Source organism: Pararge aegeria, chromosome 8, assembly GCF_905163445.1.
Source record: "Pararge aegeria chromosome 8, ilParAegt1.1, whole genome shotgun sequence".
Lineage (NCBI taxonomy): Eukaryota > Metazoa > Arthropoda > Insecta > Lepidoptera > Nymphalidae > Pararge > Pararge aegeria.
Window position 1 is genome coordinate 17,131,126 of NC_053187.1, and position 16,406 is coordinate 17,147,531.

The 16,406-nt window shown below is 37.9% G+C and overlaps 1 protein-coding gene across 1 annotated transcript in view; it reads right to left on the reverse strand.

The window, feature by feature from the left end:
• Window positions 1-6,508: 6,508 nt before the first annotated feature.
• Window positions 6,509-16,406, reverse strand: part of LOC120625583 (dual specificity testis-specific protein kinase 1) — a 134,081-nt gene continuing 124,183 nt past the window's right edge. Inside the window, exons 4-10 of the mRNA XM_039892642.1 lie at window positions 15,387-15,472; window positions 12,533-12,662; window positions 10,945-11,070; window positions 9,662-9,777; window positions 9,110-9,213; window positions 8,527-9,046; window positions 6,509-8,316 (exon numbers count right to left, since the gene is read on the reverse strand). Of these exons, the coding sequence (XP_039748576.1) occupies window positions 8,073-8,316; window positions 8,527-9,046; window positions 9,110-9,213; window positions 9,662-9,777; window positions 10,945-11,070; window positions 12,533-12,662; window positions 15,387-15,472 (1,326 nt within the window). The 3' untranslated portion in view covers window positions 6,509-8,072. The remainder of the gene's footprint in view (window positions 8,317-8,526; window positions 9,047-9,109; window positions 9,214-9,661; window positions 9,778-10,944; window positions 11,071-12,532; window positions 12,663-15,386; window positions 15,473-16,406) is intronic.

A 16,406-nucleotide genomic window follows, 5' to 3' on the forward strand; every position in this document is an offset into this window, starting at 1 on the left:
ATATAATTTAAAGATGCATATTTATTTATTATGGTTTATTTACATGGGATTTTCCTTAACTGTAACAAATTCACTGTTTACAAATATTTAAATCACAATTTTACAATAGTTAAGCAAATATCAAAATATCCATCTATTGGTTATATCACAAATATTCATAATATAAGTTTAAATGTCGTTTGGTTATGTTTCAAATTTTCGTATAAAAAATAGGCATCGAGTTTTTTTTTTTGGCATTTTTTAAATGATTTAACCTACATAATTATTTTTTGCGAGGAGCTAACATTATTAATAGTCAGTATCTCCGCCATTTTTATTTTCTTTATAAAATAACGACCACGCCTTTAGACCTGTATTAATAGCCGGCATCAATACAAAGAAAGAAACGTCAAGTTTCAGAGAAATCAAACCTTCGAAGATGTACAATAGGCGTCATCAATGTATGCCATTATGTTGACCGTTTACTTTGTTCAGTAAATATGATGCTGACTGTACGCCGAATTTATTCTTAATACAAAATACACGAGTGATAATAAAACGGTGATTCGTTTTTGGGAATAATACAATAGAAGCAAAAAGCAACGTCAAAATTGACAACTGTCCTTTAAAGTTCACCTAACTGAAAACAGTAACACTTTTTTTAACGATCACTCGTGCATTTTTCAATCTACATTTATTACAAAAATAACTAGATACATACTAACATGTTTTCTGAAACTGATATGATAAACTTGGGTGTAACTTTGCCTTTTTTGAACGGCAATAAAACAGTCAGCGTTGGTGTTGAAACATTCACCAATCCTAAATAATTACTTATATAATTGACAGAAGTTACACCATTTTTGTTGCAGCTGTCATAATTGTGAAAATATTGTGTTTTTGACATTGATTTAAGTATGTAACACTATGATTTGAAGAAAAAAAAAATCCATATTTTTTACAACATTTTATCTCAAGTCAACCTTGGTCGCTTCCTCTTTAGATTGCGGGAATACCCCACACATATTGACTAGCTAATGTCACTAGTGATTATCAATTTTGTCATGCATTACATACGTGTTAATTTTGTAACAATTATTCAAATGGAATATTAAATAAAAACCGTAACACATATTATTTTGTCATATTGGAGAATTGATTTATTTGCCGTATTAGTCACAATTTATAAAATTAACACGTCATATTTTCACAATTCCGTCCGCTGATCAGTCAAAATCATCTCTTTATTCGTCTATTGCACAATATCTACATCGGTGTATCAAATAACAGGTACATCTGACAAATATATTATTTCTATATACTTATAACCTTATTGGCTGATATCTGCGAATTGCGCAAAACACGTTATATTCGTACCACGTTATAATTAGAATACAAAGACTGAAAGAAAAAGATGGCCGCAAACGATAGCGGAGCGGAGCACTGTCACCCGAACTTCCACGAAGACGAAACAGGTAGGTAAATAAAAATAGGCGTAAATCTGCTTGGTAAAGTTAGTTTAGTTTGACACGCAGGTTATTTGATTTCTGTGTTCATTGCTGTTTATTAAGTAGTTAATTAGGCCACGGTAATGGTACTTAAAATAATAGAAGTGATTGAACTTAGCTGTCCAAGGTATTTTATCAACGCATACAATAATCGAAAGAGGCGTCAAGGAACGTGGTCCATTCTGCTTCAATGATTTAGTTGCGTCTCCCTTTTATGAAAAACGAGGCTTTTCTTCTAGTGACAAATTTATAGATGGATGATAATTTCATATAAAAAAAACGTCTATAAAAATCGACAGGTTCCACCTTTTTATATTTAACTATGTTATATACCACATATTATGTGTACGTTTGATACAATCAACTGGCTTCACTTTTATGGATAAATAGTTTTTGTTTGCGTGCGCTCCGTCCATCTTTTCCGTTAGTCTATGGCTAGTATACAGGCAACACAGATTTGTGTTGCCACACGACAAAGATTTATAGACTACAGACAGTCATAGATTTAATAATACAATTTTATTAGTTAGTTTATTATGTAAATTATTAATAAATAATTAAGCTAAAATATCTCGTAGTATTTCCATTTTGTTTTTTATTTTTTATTTTCTAACCAACTTTGAATTTTATTGTATTTTTGAATCGTGTGTTTTCTATTATAAACATTTAAAAACAATTATGCTATGTTAGTTCTTTAAAAAACATACTATCTGTAAACCTTTTGTATAAAAGGCACTTTATCAATTACTATTATGAAAAAAAAGTCTTACATTTAAAACCGGTCGGTGGCGTCAAATAAATGAGACCCTTGCTGGTGACGTCATTTACATGATAAATGTGTTATCGTCGATCGCGTTGCAAAAAACATTGTTTTCAGTACTGAAATGCAATGACATTTTATTAGTCCATTGGCCTATTGCCATTGGTCAAAAACTTTACATCCATTCCTACATCGAAAAAGGGCTAGACAACGACCAAAAAAATTATAAATTTTACTTATCGCGAATCGTTGCCACCAATTAAAATCCGTGAAAACCATATAGGACCGGTCAAAGAAATGCGTTTAATGTCATCAGCACGCGCCCAATTTATCAGAAGCGTGCGTTTCATGCGCCACCAGCTTTCATTAACATCATATTGCAGGTTAAAAATATTGTGATAAAGTATAGTAAAGTGGGATAAAGTATTGACTCAAATTGACCAGATATTAAGACCATTAAGGCTTACCATAGCGACTCGACTCAATTTAGAAGCATTGAAATGTGACATTTTTCCACGTGACAACGTTGTCGTCGTAAGTCGAATCGGTGCTGATATTCTGTTGTGCAAAGGTAAGGTACATAAAAAAGTGGCTTACGTACTTTATCCTATCTGGTTGGCTGAACTCAAACTGTTATTTATTCGCTTAACAGTTGTGACCGTTCCTAACAAGGTTAAGTTATTGTATTGATAAAATCGATACTCGGTGAATACTATTAAAATCATCCTACAAAGCATCCTACTTTACCCGTGGACGGACATAAAATTGCTCTCAGTTTAAAGAAAATAAATATTGCCCTATGTTTCAACACCAACTATTTTTTTTACCATCAAAATATATATTGTTAGACATGCAATTTTATTGTTTATTTTATTAAGATTCGGTTAGTTTGGCACAGACGATCGATTTTCGATTTAATGTTACTTTAATAGAGTACATTGTTTTGTTTTGGATGTTACGATCGAAGATTTAAATCGTAGATATGTCCTGCTACCAAAATCAATATCAATATTTACATTTAGATCATTTGTATAAGATCCGTACTAGACTGCATTCGTCATATGTGTTTTTACAAGATTAGTTGGAAAAGAGGCCACCGATAGGGTAAATGTTGAATGTATTAATTATAAAGAGATAGAGATTTACCGATTTTAAATTAATTAAGCGGTGTCAACCATGTGCCAATTAAATAACTTCTTAAAATAAGATTTGCAATAAAATTCTGTAACGAAACGCCAACAACATTGTTATAATACTGCTTCAAGCGATTATAGTAGGGTCCCTGCATACCACACAGGCAGGAGACAAAAATTATATCCCCCTGACAAGGGATAGGGAACGTGTCCACCTGCTATAGCACTGGAACAGGGAATGGGAGAAGCTTACCCCCGTTTATTATTACGCATATATTATTTGGATATTATTTCCACGTGTGCCCGTGCTCTGAGAGTCGATAAAGATAATTTTCTATCCCTTCCCCGGGCAGAAAATTGTCTCCTACCCATGCTAGCTATGCTGGTGACCCCTTTCCAAATAGCCTTGTTATCGAACATTTATGAGAAGAAGGTAAGTGTGTGACACTTTGCGGGATACCGATTTTGTCACTGCGAAGTTGTGGTGGGAATCTGCATTGTATGTACGATTTAAATCATTCTCTATCAAATCCTTGATTACGATTGTATTTTTAAGTAGATAGATTTTTTCAGGAGTTCATTAGCAACAAAGATACCCTGATGATAACAAACACGGTTACACTTTTTTTTGTAATACTGAAAAAATAAAGATTCAGATTATATTATTATTTATATTTACAAAAATATATCGCTTTGATTTTTTTTTTATTTTAGTTTGAATCGATTATTTCAACAACTAATTTTATTAGCTATTGTATATAAATAATGAAAATATGTATTATCTAACGGTATTTTATTTTCAACAAAAATATATGGATCTTTTATAATTCAGATTAGAGTAATAAAAAAAAATACATATAGCTAAGACTGGGGAGTGCATAAAATAAATGAATTTGCTATGAAAAGACAGGATAAGTAATGCAATAAAAGATGCACTCAATAGAAGAAGAAATAAAATAAATAATTTGATATAATAAAATCGTTTTTATTTTGCATAATTTATAAAAACAGTCACTGGAGGCAACATTTTTCACTGGGCTTGAATATATCACGATGATAATTTCCTTGAATATTCAGTTAGTCTAGAAAATATTCTTGTGTTCTTTTGTCTAAATCAATGTGTTTTTGAATAGTTTCCAGTAAGATTGCTACGGACGTAGCATCTAAGGCTACCGTTACAAAGTACCTACCAAAAACCTAAACAGCCCAAAATGCAATGATGTTTTAAGTAAAAGGCGGTAGATAGGAGATAGATAATTACAAACAGGTGGTTGAGTCACTACAAACAGACAGACTTGACGTAGATTTACAGTTTAATATAAATTTACTGTGAGATGGTGATTACAAAAAAAAAATTAACCTGGCTAAGTTTGTTGTGGGCTCTTCTAAGACCAGGGTGCGTTTGGAACCCTCGTAGCTTTAGGTTTAAGTTGGCACGAAGTTATCACCGTACAATTATGTAAACATATAAGGGCCTATCACGGGCACTTAAGAACGCTTCATAAGTGCCTGTGATAGGCCTACATGAATAAAGAAATTTGGAATTTCCTTATATAGTGGGCCTAAAATTTAATTTGAATTTACCAAACCACAGACAGCAAAAACGTAAAAACGTAACACAAAATTAAAGAAATTTGGACTAAGTCATAAAAGAGTAGAGGTGCACTGTGAGTTATCGAAAGTCCCTAAAAAGGTTAAGGGGGCAGTTATGTAGCTTTCTAATGAATGCAAATTCTTGGCTCGTGAAAATAATTTATTTTTCTGGGAACCGGATATTCTACGCAGTCGATATCGCAGGCATCAACTAGTAATGCTTTATTGTGTCGTTACGCGTATTTAAACAAACATGCAAATATTTGTGCCGTAATAATCGAGACGTAAGACTGGGTTGCAAGTAGGCTAATTAGCCAAGTATAGCGTGCCACACCTTATTTACATCATTTTACTCCTAAAAATCACTGTTTCAACGCTATTAGTAGTATTTTCAATCTAATCGTTTTCGATAAAAAAAGATCATCAAAATAATCGATTCAATAAATTAAACAAGCAATTGATTATTTTCAGAACTGATTTGACACATGTTTTTGTACGATTATTACGGAAGTTAAGTCATTGACTTTTTTATTGGTTTGTCATCAAACCATTTTACATATGGGCCAATGTGTAGGCAACAGAAACCATCCGTACGCAGAGTGTTTTGGCTATTTATCGCGACTGTATGCGAACGTATGTATGTAAAGGCATTATTATTAATGCCCGGGCAAAGTGACATCCAAAGAGAGCAAATACGATAATTAAACGTGAATTTACACAATACATTCGATTGTATAGTATTTTTTTGTAATAAAATTAACTACAAAGACGTGATGACACCTCACTTAATTCAACTGTGGTCTGGATAATAAAGAGCAGCAAAGAACTTTCTTTGTTATTTTATATATCCTTTAAAATATTCCCATTGCCCGGGAGTTTTTGAATTTATAATACCCGATTAATAAGTTCACCCGCAATATATTGTGTTAGGAATAGGGTTTTTATATAATCTTATTTTGGCAAAGTTATGAACATATTTAAAGTTATTATTTCTGCAGTCATTGTTAATGTGGACTTCCCAATCCGGATCGGCATCTTTTTTCCTTAGACGGTTTAGAGTTTTTTTCTAGAGAAGTAATGAAAGATTTTCATCGTAGATATGGATCGCAAAGCTGTCACTGTTTTTGAGTTAATCTGTATAAGTTTTAAATATTAACACACACTTTTCACCAATGTGCAACGAATGAGAGCATATCTACGATTGAAATCGATTTGAAGTTATAATTAGAGCTGTCAAACACATTTGTTCATATAAATAATTAGTTTAAACAATCATTTAACTTTAGGACGAATTCGCAAATAGTATACAAAAATGTTTGTAGCCACACGCAAGATAAATATATAGGTAAATAAATAGTTTTTTTTTGTGGAAGCAATAATAAAAAGAACTCTATGACTCTGTCGTAAAAGTAGCGTAAATAGATAGTGAGATGTTATTACCCCTGGAGGTATAGCTGCCGTATGTTAGCGGCTAAAAATGCGACCAACTTATTTCAATGATTTCCTATTACCGAGACTCAAAATTAATAACCTTCTAAATTTTACGAATATTTCTGTCCCTTTTACTCATGCTATATTAGCAAAAGCACCAAGGATTTTGTCAAAATATAAAAAAATACATATAAGTTAAATCAATGGAATTGTTCCTTTGAGTTTTGATTTATCATGGTATCTAACTATTATGTAACAACCAACTGTGTACAAAAATTAAATAAACTGAGCAGGTTGCAAACTGTTAATAATAAAAAGGCAGTATTATAAGATATGAGACATTAGCAGTTATCAAAAAAACTGGATTACAAAGACATCATTTAAAACTCATAATTTTAACCTTTCAAGTAACTACAACATATAGTTATCTCTTTCACTCGTGTTGCATTACCGTAAGATTGGCGATATTCAAGTTTATTTTTTCTCACTAACCTTGTAAAATAAACAATCTTTTTGTTACTTTTTAGAGTCTATAATGAATGATGAATGAATCAAGAGTCAGATTGAACTGTTTTTAAACCTGCGTTTTTGGCCACGTGCGAATAGGTGTGCTGCATACCGTAAATTAAAATTCAACCGCGGGGCAGATCGGACTGGTAACGCTCAGTGCCACACGGACTTTAGAGGTAATAACATCTCACTGTAAATAACATAATCTTTTCTAATAATTAACTCTCTAGACGAAAATATGATAATTACAAAAAAAACTTATCTTATAACAAAATCAGTACTCGAAATGCTTCACTATTTGCAATAAAAAAGTACAGTGACCTTAGGATAAGTTGTCAAGTTAAAAGAGTAATGGTAACCTGTCAAACTGTTTTCTATGCTATTTTTATGACAGATTAACGCAAACGTAATTGTGACGTTTGTTTAGTTGAAAACTTCCGTTGAGGTCACTGTATTCATTATTATGACTGATTCTAGTGGAACTTAAATATTAAACTCGAATCATAATATTTACAATCTTACGTAAACTGGCAAGTAATAGGTAATATAATACTGTATATAAATTATAAATATTTAAACGAATATAACCTATTATTTACAAATACAAACACCAAATTAAGTATGAAAGAAGTACATCCGTTTAGGGTCCATTCCGAACACGTGAATATGTCGCACCGACATCGTTGCGATGAATATTTGAGATTTATAATACTTTGACTATGGTCTATGGAGACATATCAGGGTAAGTTCCCCAAGTAAAATTAAGCAGTCTATAGAAGTAATGCATCAGCATTAGCTATAAATATTGCATCATGGGCATCTGGGAGCTCAGTATAAGAGTCCTGAAGAATTGGTTTGCATGTTATTATGTAAACAGGGACACCTGATGGGAAATCTCAGATCCCGATGTCTCCATTGACAAACATAACCAAATTTTGCGTTACATTTCTGTTATACATCGAATAGGCCAAATTGTGTACTCTAGTTCAACCGAAAACAAAATATGTAGAGTCAACCATAAGCGAGTCTGCTTCACGTCCACCCGAACTAAACCGTGGTCATTTAACTTAGAACGTCGTGTCCAGCTCGCGCGAGTCCACTCACGTCCCGTCCGCGAACCGCCTCCGCGAGTCAGTCGGCGCCGCGCGGCGGCCGGCGCTACGACTTCTTGTCGAACAGCGGCAGCTTGGAGCGCACGGCGCCCTCGCACACCAGCAGGCGCGCGCGGCGGGGCGCGCCGCAGTCGTCGGCGCGGTGGCGCACGCCCACCACGTACTGCGCGCGCCGCTGCTCGCCCTTGCGCTCGAAGTACTCCACGATGCGCGCGATCTGCGCCGAGCGCGCGGGCGCGGCGCGCTCGTCGTACAGGCTGTCCGAGCCCAGCGACGCCACGTCCTCCGAGCTGTCCGTGTACACGCTGCCGCTGCGCAGGCGCGGCGCGCGCTCGGCCGGGCACGCGCGCGCCGCGCAGCAGCAGCGCGCCAGCACGTGCGCCTCGCGCTCCGCCGCGCCGCCCTCGCACAGGAACGGCGACCAGTGCGGCGCGCGCGCGTCCAGCGGCGCGGCGCGGCGCCGCAGCAGCCCGTCGTAGGCCAGCAGGCAGTCGCCGCACACGCGCAGGCGCCGCTCCGCGCGCGGCGGCCCGGCGCGCCGCCACCAGCAGCGGTGGCAGCCCATGAGCGAGCAGGGGCACAGCGCGCCCAGCGACGCCGGCTCCTCCGTGGCCACGCTGAAGATGCCGCTCTCGCACGAGGCGCGGCGTCGCAGTTCGTCGCGCGGGTCGTCGCGCGGCGCGCGGCGCGCGCTAGTGGGCGACGGCGGCAGCGAGGCGGCGCGCGGCTCGGCGCGCTCGGCGGGCGAGGCGGGCGGCTCGCCCGAGGCGCTGCGCGCGGGCGGCGCGGCGGGCTCCAGGATCTTGTGCACGCCGCGGAAGGAGGTGAGCGCGCGCGCGGGCGCGGGCGCGGCGTGCGCGTCGCGCAGCAGCATGATGTGCGCGAGGCGCAGCAGGCGCGCCAGGCGCGGCGGCGCGGGCGGCGGGGCGGACAGCGCGCCGGCCGAGCGGTGCGGCGCCCGCTCCGCGCCGCGCCACGTCCACTCCAGCTCGGACAGCGAGCGGCGGTGCGCCGCCAGCCCTGCGGAACAGGCGGTGAGTCGGGCGCGCGCGCACGCGGGGCGCGCGGGGGCGGCACACTCACGGTAGTCGCGGCAGTGCGGGCTGCCCTCGGAGCGCAGGCGGCCGGGGCGGCGCCACGCCGACAGGCCGGGGCACGAGCGCGGCCCGGACGAGTCCGCGGAGTCGCTGCAACGAATTCATGCATTTTTCTCAAACGTGCTTGGAAATAATTGAAATTGCATTCATATCAGCCGTGGTGAACAGACAAATAAATTACACCATAAATTCTTATCGTCGTTCGATTCTTCGTTCGACTCTTGGTTGCCATGTACTGGAGTAAAAATATCTTTTACTTCAGTACATGGCAACCAAGGAGGTAACTTATCAAAGGTTTTGTTTACATTTCGAACTAACTTACAAAGAGAAAGCTGTTTTTGCAAAATGAATTCAAGTTAAGAAATATTTTACTAAAGTACCATAAAAGCCTTGGCCACAATTAGGCATTGAAGGACCTACGTATGTGAACCTCGCCTCGACCCAAATTTACACGTTCGTCCAACAATGCTAGTTACGCTGGCCACTGCAGCAATGTACTATATAATTAGCCCCGCACACACACGTCGCGGTCACCGACCTGTCGTAGGAGTTGTTGGGCGTGTGGCACTCCCACGCGGCGTCGTCGAGGCCCTCCTTCACCTCGGCGAGCTTGCTCACTATTTCCGTGAATAGCGGCCGCGCTTTGGCTTCATACTGCGAAAAAAGTGAGTTTAATTAAATAAAGGTCATCTTTTTTAGGATCCTCCATAAAGTATTGCTGTGTAAAAGAAAGTGCTGCGAGAGTTTTAGGAATGATAGTAAACTCGGGTTGCACTTCTCTGTGACGTGGGCAACAGAAAACGCCGACACAGTAAATATATAAGCTAAACCAAACAATTATATTAATAATATTTTCAATTTTCACAAAACAGATGTTGGATTTTAAAAAACGAAAGATTCGGTTTCTAAACAATCAAAACACTGGCATTTAAAAAAAAAAACCGTGGATGGTCAGTGGCGCAAGAGAAACGCAAGCGACCGCTCGTCTCGACACGGTATCCTGCGAAAACCTGCGATAATAGCTTTTATTTATTTCGACGGCCGACTGGCGCAGTGGTGGGCAGCGACCCTGCTTTCTGAGTCCATGGCCGTGGGTTTGATTTCCACAACTGGAACATGTTAGTGTTTATGAACATGGATGTTTTTCAGTATCTGGGTGTTTAAGTTTATATTATAAGTATTTATGTATATTATTCATAAAAATATTCATCAGTCATCTCAGTACCCATAACACAAGTTACGCTTACTTTGGGGCTAGATGGCCATGTGTTCACTGTCGTAGTATATTTATTTATTATTTATTTATTTGTATCCTTAGTATACTTACATCTATCAAAAACGTATACTAAGTCTTACAGATGTTCATTACAAGTATTATTATTTATTTTATTAGTTAATTTATATACTTCTTTTTCTTAGTCGTTACAGTCTTGACAGACTGGTCGTCGTCATCTGGGTGTTGTGGCTCGCTTCACAATTCTTCGCCACTCTTATAGATGGGGGCTATCCCCCATCTATAAGACTATCCCCATCTATCCCTACACTTTTTTAAAGGAATTCCCAGCAAATTTGCATTGGACTTTTTCAATAGCAAGTGTAATTTGCATTGAGTGGGCATCAAACCGCCGAATTGTATTCTAACTTACTAGTTACATATGGGTTATATAAGGTTTGTAGTGCATTAGGCGTTTGGGCTTCGTCGGTTCGTTTATTGTGTGAGTGTACTTTTTCGAACGGCTGTGTGTGCTCGTAGATTCTTAACTGCTGTAATATATTTACTGTGTGTGCACCGACGACGTGTACGATAAAATTTTAACTCACGATGCAGCAATTGAATGCGAGCCTCAGGAACTCTGGCACGGTGTCTTCGTCGCACAGTTCTACAAACGCCATGTAGTTAAGGCCGAAGTTGTCCGTGCGAGGGAGAACGTCCGGATCTGCGTCCACCTGCGTTCATATAAATTTAATAGTGCAATGCTTTCAACAGCAAATATTGTGACGGGCATTTTTTACGTCGTCAAAATTGGCACTTTTAGGAAATTTATTATGGCAAAATAAGTATTTATATAAGCTTTAAAGTTTTTGTTTTTTTTTTTTGTTTTAATAAAATATTTTTGACGTGACAACGTCTTATAATTCGATGGAGCCGGCTGCACGCACGAAAAAACATGACGTATGCGGCGTTACCTCGCTCTGAGGCGTTCCATTCAAGGCTTCAAGTGCAAGCGAGAGCGCGGAACGAGCGACAAAGAGGCAGAGTGAGCGATGCGTCCGCGTGGACAGCTTCTATACAATAATACATTTACATGTTTTTGGCAAGGATGAAGTGCAGTGAAAAGTGAATGTGGTGTCAATTGTTTATAGCAACGATAATATCTATCAAACAAATATAATTAAAATTTTCTTTTGAAAAATGCAACCATTCCATCAGTATTTTCTTACGACGTTGTCACGTTCAACTATCGTCAGTAAGCCGACTTTACAGACAACCAATTTTTTTGTATAATTTTCGTTTTGTAGGGTGCTTATTCCTAAGCAATTGTGGTTAATGTTATCGTATATGTATAACTAAGTTGTAGAAACTTCATTGGTTTATGTGATATAAAAATACGGCATTACTTTTATGTGTAATAGTACTGTTTGTTTCCCTTGAAAAGCTTATAAATAAATAAATAGAAATATTAAAAAATACACCTTTCTTTAGGCTTCATATAAGCAAATAACTACCAGCATTACATAAAATTAAAAAAAAAAAAATTCAATCGTCATTGTTATTTAATAGTAACCAGACATTTTTATGTAGATTTACTAGTAACTAGTTGTATTTCTTGCAGGTCATGATGGGAGAGTTTAAGTTCACCAAATTTTGTCCCATACATGTATGGGCGGAAGTTTATAGTCTTCGAGATATTTGAACATTAACGTCTTTTCACGAATCACCCAAAAAATGTCATTTAAGTCCAAAATAATACAAAAGTATTAATCTAATTGATTTTATTTAAATTTATTTTCGTAGCTGATACTTTATCACAGCAAATACAGTCTTAAAGTGTCCATAAATATTCACGTAAAATTATGCGCCATTACAAAAGTAAGTATTTTTTTTAAATTTACATATGCTCTGTTTCAAAATACATCTCATAACCTGTGATAGCTTAGTGGGTAAGGCCACTGTCCACTTAAATTTCGGAGTTATGTGCGTTTTTTTATTTAAGGAATTTAAATGACACTTGCTTTAACGGTGATGGTAAATGTCGTAAGAAAAACTGCTTGCCTGAGAGTTTTCCAAAATGTTCTCAACATTTATTGCTGCATACATTGTACAGAATACATTCTTGCATTTTAGCTCCCAAAGCATGTACATCAAGGAATACGTCGAGTTACCAGTAACCCGGTATATACAACTTACCCTCGCGATGAGTTGGCACAATATGATGCCGTAGGAGAAGATGTCGGAGCGGTGGTCGTACCACCGGCCCCGGAGGCATTCCGGCGACATCCACCACGGCGAACCGACGCTCGGCAATCTATAGCCATTGCTGAAACCAAAAATGCACTAGTCAGTACTTAACATTTTTAAAACTTCCTGGCGAAAATCCTCCAACCAGACTTCAGAAAAATCCGAAATTATAGAGCTCAATTTCCCTTGCAGCAGGGCTAGCTCAGGCAGGAGACAAAAATTATATCCACTGTCCACCTGCTAAATCACGGGAACAGGCAATAAGAGATGTTTACCCCGTTTATTCATACACATATATTATTTCGATATTATTTCCACTTGTGCGCCAATGCTCTGAGAGTTGAGAAAGCTGTGGGAGCATATTATTATTTTTTCCTTTCCCCGGGAAATATTTAATAATTGTCTCCTGCCCATGCTAGCCGTGCAGAGGACATAACTGGTAACCTCCCACTGCCCAGTGAAACCTGTGAGACAGTGGGAGGTTACGTATTTTACCCTGGTCTGGTTGGAGGCTTAAGGCGAGGCTAGTTACCATCTACAAAGACGTTCCGCGAAGCGATTTCGCTTTTCAGTAGGTTGCCGTGTAGAAACCAATTAGGGGTATGATTTGCAAGAAAACTAATCTTAAAGGTACCTTCACATTATTTATCTTCTGTCCACCGGTCTTTCACTATTCAGGCTGCAAGATTTGAATGCGTTGCCTTTAGAAATCCGTGAGGCTCGGTGAATTAACATTTTTAAGAAACTTGTGAAAGATAACTTCATGTCTCTATCATCTGAACGCCAGTTATGGCTGTTTGCTTATATTTTATATATATATCTGTATATATGTATAAATAATCGTTCTCATATGTACGAGCTTCCTCTCTTGTTTAACTGTTTTAAATTTTGATTGCCTGGAAGAGATCGCTATGTAGCGATAAGGCTGCCCAATTGTATTGTGTTAATAAAAAGTTTTTTTTCATGTTTTTTCCTGCATTTTTATGTGGTGCACTCTAAAAGTGCATTCATTCATTCATATTTATTACACCAGAAGTACGACACCGAAGTCACGAGCATCATCTAATCGCAAATAAAAGAGAAGGGTGGTGGATCTTACACCATTACCCCGTGTGATAGATTACCCAAACTTGACAAGTGACCCGCTCAGCCGCACGATATCGCTTTTCGCACGCGATTTAGCGTGCCGCACTTTCCCGCATCGGGGCATGTGCGTACGAATACTTGTATAATTATCAGTTATGCGCCACAACTGGAAATAATGCGATGCCACTTCTACGCAATACGACTACGTTTTAATTTGATCACTTAATTTTTTGGTAAAACATTTTTCATTAAGAATGCTTTTATTCCGTATACATATAAATACTTTGCAGATAGTTTTATGGTCAAACTTAAATCCAATATATATAAAGTGCATCAGTCCGTCCATCGGACATTATATTATGAAGAAGAAGAAGTCTTAATTGCACAACCAAATAGAAAGCCAGGTTAACAAAATAAACGATAATACAAAACATTTGCACAAAGGCGACCTTATGGCTTGAAGCGATCTCCTCGAGACAACCCTTTGGTTAATTATAGTTTTTATATCTATAATTAACCAAAAGGTTTAAAGTAAAAAAAAAAAATACATATATTAATTATAGTTGACATAGTAATATTTTTTCTAATCACGCCAAATTATTATGATTCCAGTTTTTCTGTCACATAAACCTCAGTCAGCACCAGTCGGGATTTAGGAAAATGAAATAGGCGGTTCAAACCTACTGCTAATAACTGACACTAAATCAGTGTCCAGAGTCTAAGTTACGTTTAATTTCAACTGTAACGGTATTGCGTGATATTGCATAGAAGCAGGCGTCACTTTGAGGAATTCCATGATATATTATGAAAATTAAGCTCAATTTGCTGTACTTGATACTCCGCGAAAAGCAGGAGAATCTGTATGGTGTAATTACTACACACCAAACAGACGTGGAATTCAGTCCCAATAAGCATACGACAGTCAAGGTCACTATACATATTCAAACATGCTGTTAAAGGCCATTATCTTGAGCGATAAAGACGACATTTGGTGATTTATTCTTAATGATATTGATAGCATATATTAGTTAACTTTTTATATTTATTATTTATAAAAGGGGTTATCTGGCTAAGTATTAGTGTGTTTTTATTCATAAGTGTGTATGTGATAATAATACACCTCACCAATCGGTTTCTCTTAGTTTTCCTAATCGTAAGGTTGCCTGGAAGAGATCGCAACTGAGCGATAAGGCCGCCTTTTGTGTCCTACTTTTTAAGTTTCCTCTTGAACAGTCCATTTTTTTTGGTGTACAAATAATGTGTATAAATACAATAAAATAAATAAATAAATATTCGGCTATTAAACCTCTACGCAAGGTTCGCTCCGATACCGGAGCATCCTCAGCAGATGTTGACGTCTTAACAATTTTCGTCTTAGCTTAATTTTTTTAATAATGCTATGACGTAGCTTATGGTAAGTAGTTTGATATTCTATTATAACTGCCTCGTTGCCTTTTGGAATTAAGAGGACCTGGATTCGATTGCCGAGCAAAGAATTATTGGGTGTTGGTTTTTTTTTTAAAAGAATTTCAGTGCTAGCCCAAAGTAAGAATTTATTATTTGCAATGTCCGTCGTTCTCGAAGAAAACGTTAGGCCTTCATTTATGCTATGCCAAGCAACCTCTATTTGAGCAGCGTGGTGGGGTCTCCTACCCTTACCCTCTCTCCTATGAGATAGTCAATATGCTGATGATGAAGATGATGACTGAAAACTTACACCGGATGAGGTATTCTCGCTGCGAGACCGAAGTCAGCTACGATTGCCATATAATCGCCGTCTGGCAGTTTTCTTAATAATACATTCTGAAAGCAGAGAACAGAAAGGTCATTTACCAAGGATCAATTAAAAACAGTTTACAAGGTTTCACATCTGACAGGCGCCCCGTGATGGCTCACAGATTTTTTTCCCAAGTTATATCATCAGGCCACTTAGTGAATTACCAATCTGTGCAATGTACTTATTGCACGCCACTGTTGGGTGGAAACACTGAGAAGTTCGAATTTCGAGTCCTGTATCGACTCGAACGATGCAAAGATTCGAGTGAGAAGAGTGTGTCGATAATGCAGTCGTATTTATATCAAAATACCCACTAACTCAATGTCATGAACATTGGTTGTTAATCCCTACAATTCCCTACTAATTCCTATCTCGACTAATATTATAAATGTCAATGTAAGTTTGTTTGTTACGCTTACACGCAAAATCTGCTCAACCGATCGTCATGAAATTTTGTACACATATTCTTGTGTTTAATTTGGCCCAAACTTTGTGTAGATCTGATGAATGTGGTTGGAGATAGAGGATAGAACTCCTCAGCGGACAGCAGCAAACCCCTCATTTACGGCTTAGCGATACTGAATACTTTAATTTTTTTTAGAACTACAACTAATTTTAATGCCACATTAAAACAAAATCAAACGCAGACGAAGGCAACAGCTAGTCAAATATAATTCTAATTGTTTCTCGAAAACTATTTATTAATTAAATAATAATTATTAGTGTATTTGTAAAAAGTTCCCCCAGAAGTGAAGACAAGTAAAAATATCTTGAAAATATTAATTTATAATTATCAAAAGTTTAATTATATAACTACTTAATAAAATTACTGTAACATTAGATATATATGGTCATGCAATGCGGAGGGAAGAAAGTCATGTGACCGGAAAAGTGTTAAATATGTATGTGTAAGAAAATATTCATCAGTCATCTTAGTACCTATAACACAAGCTACGCTTA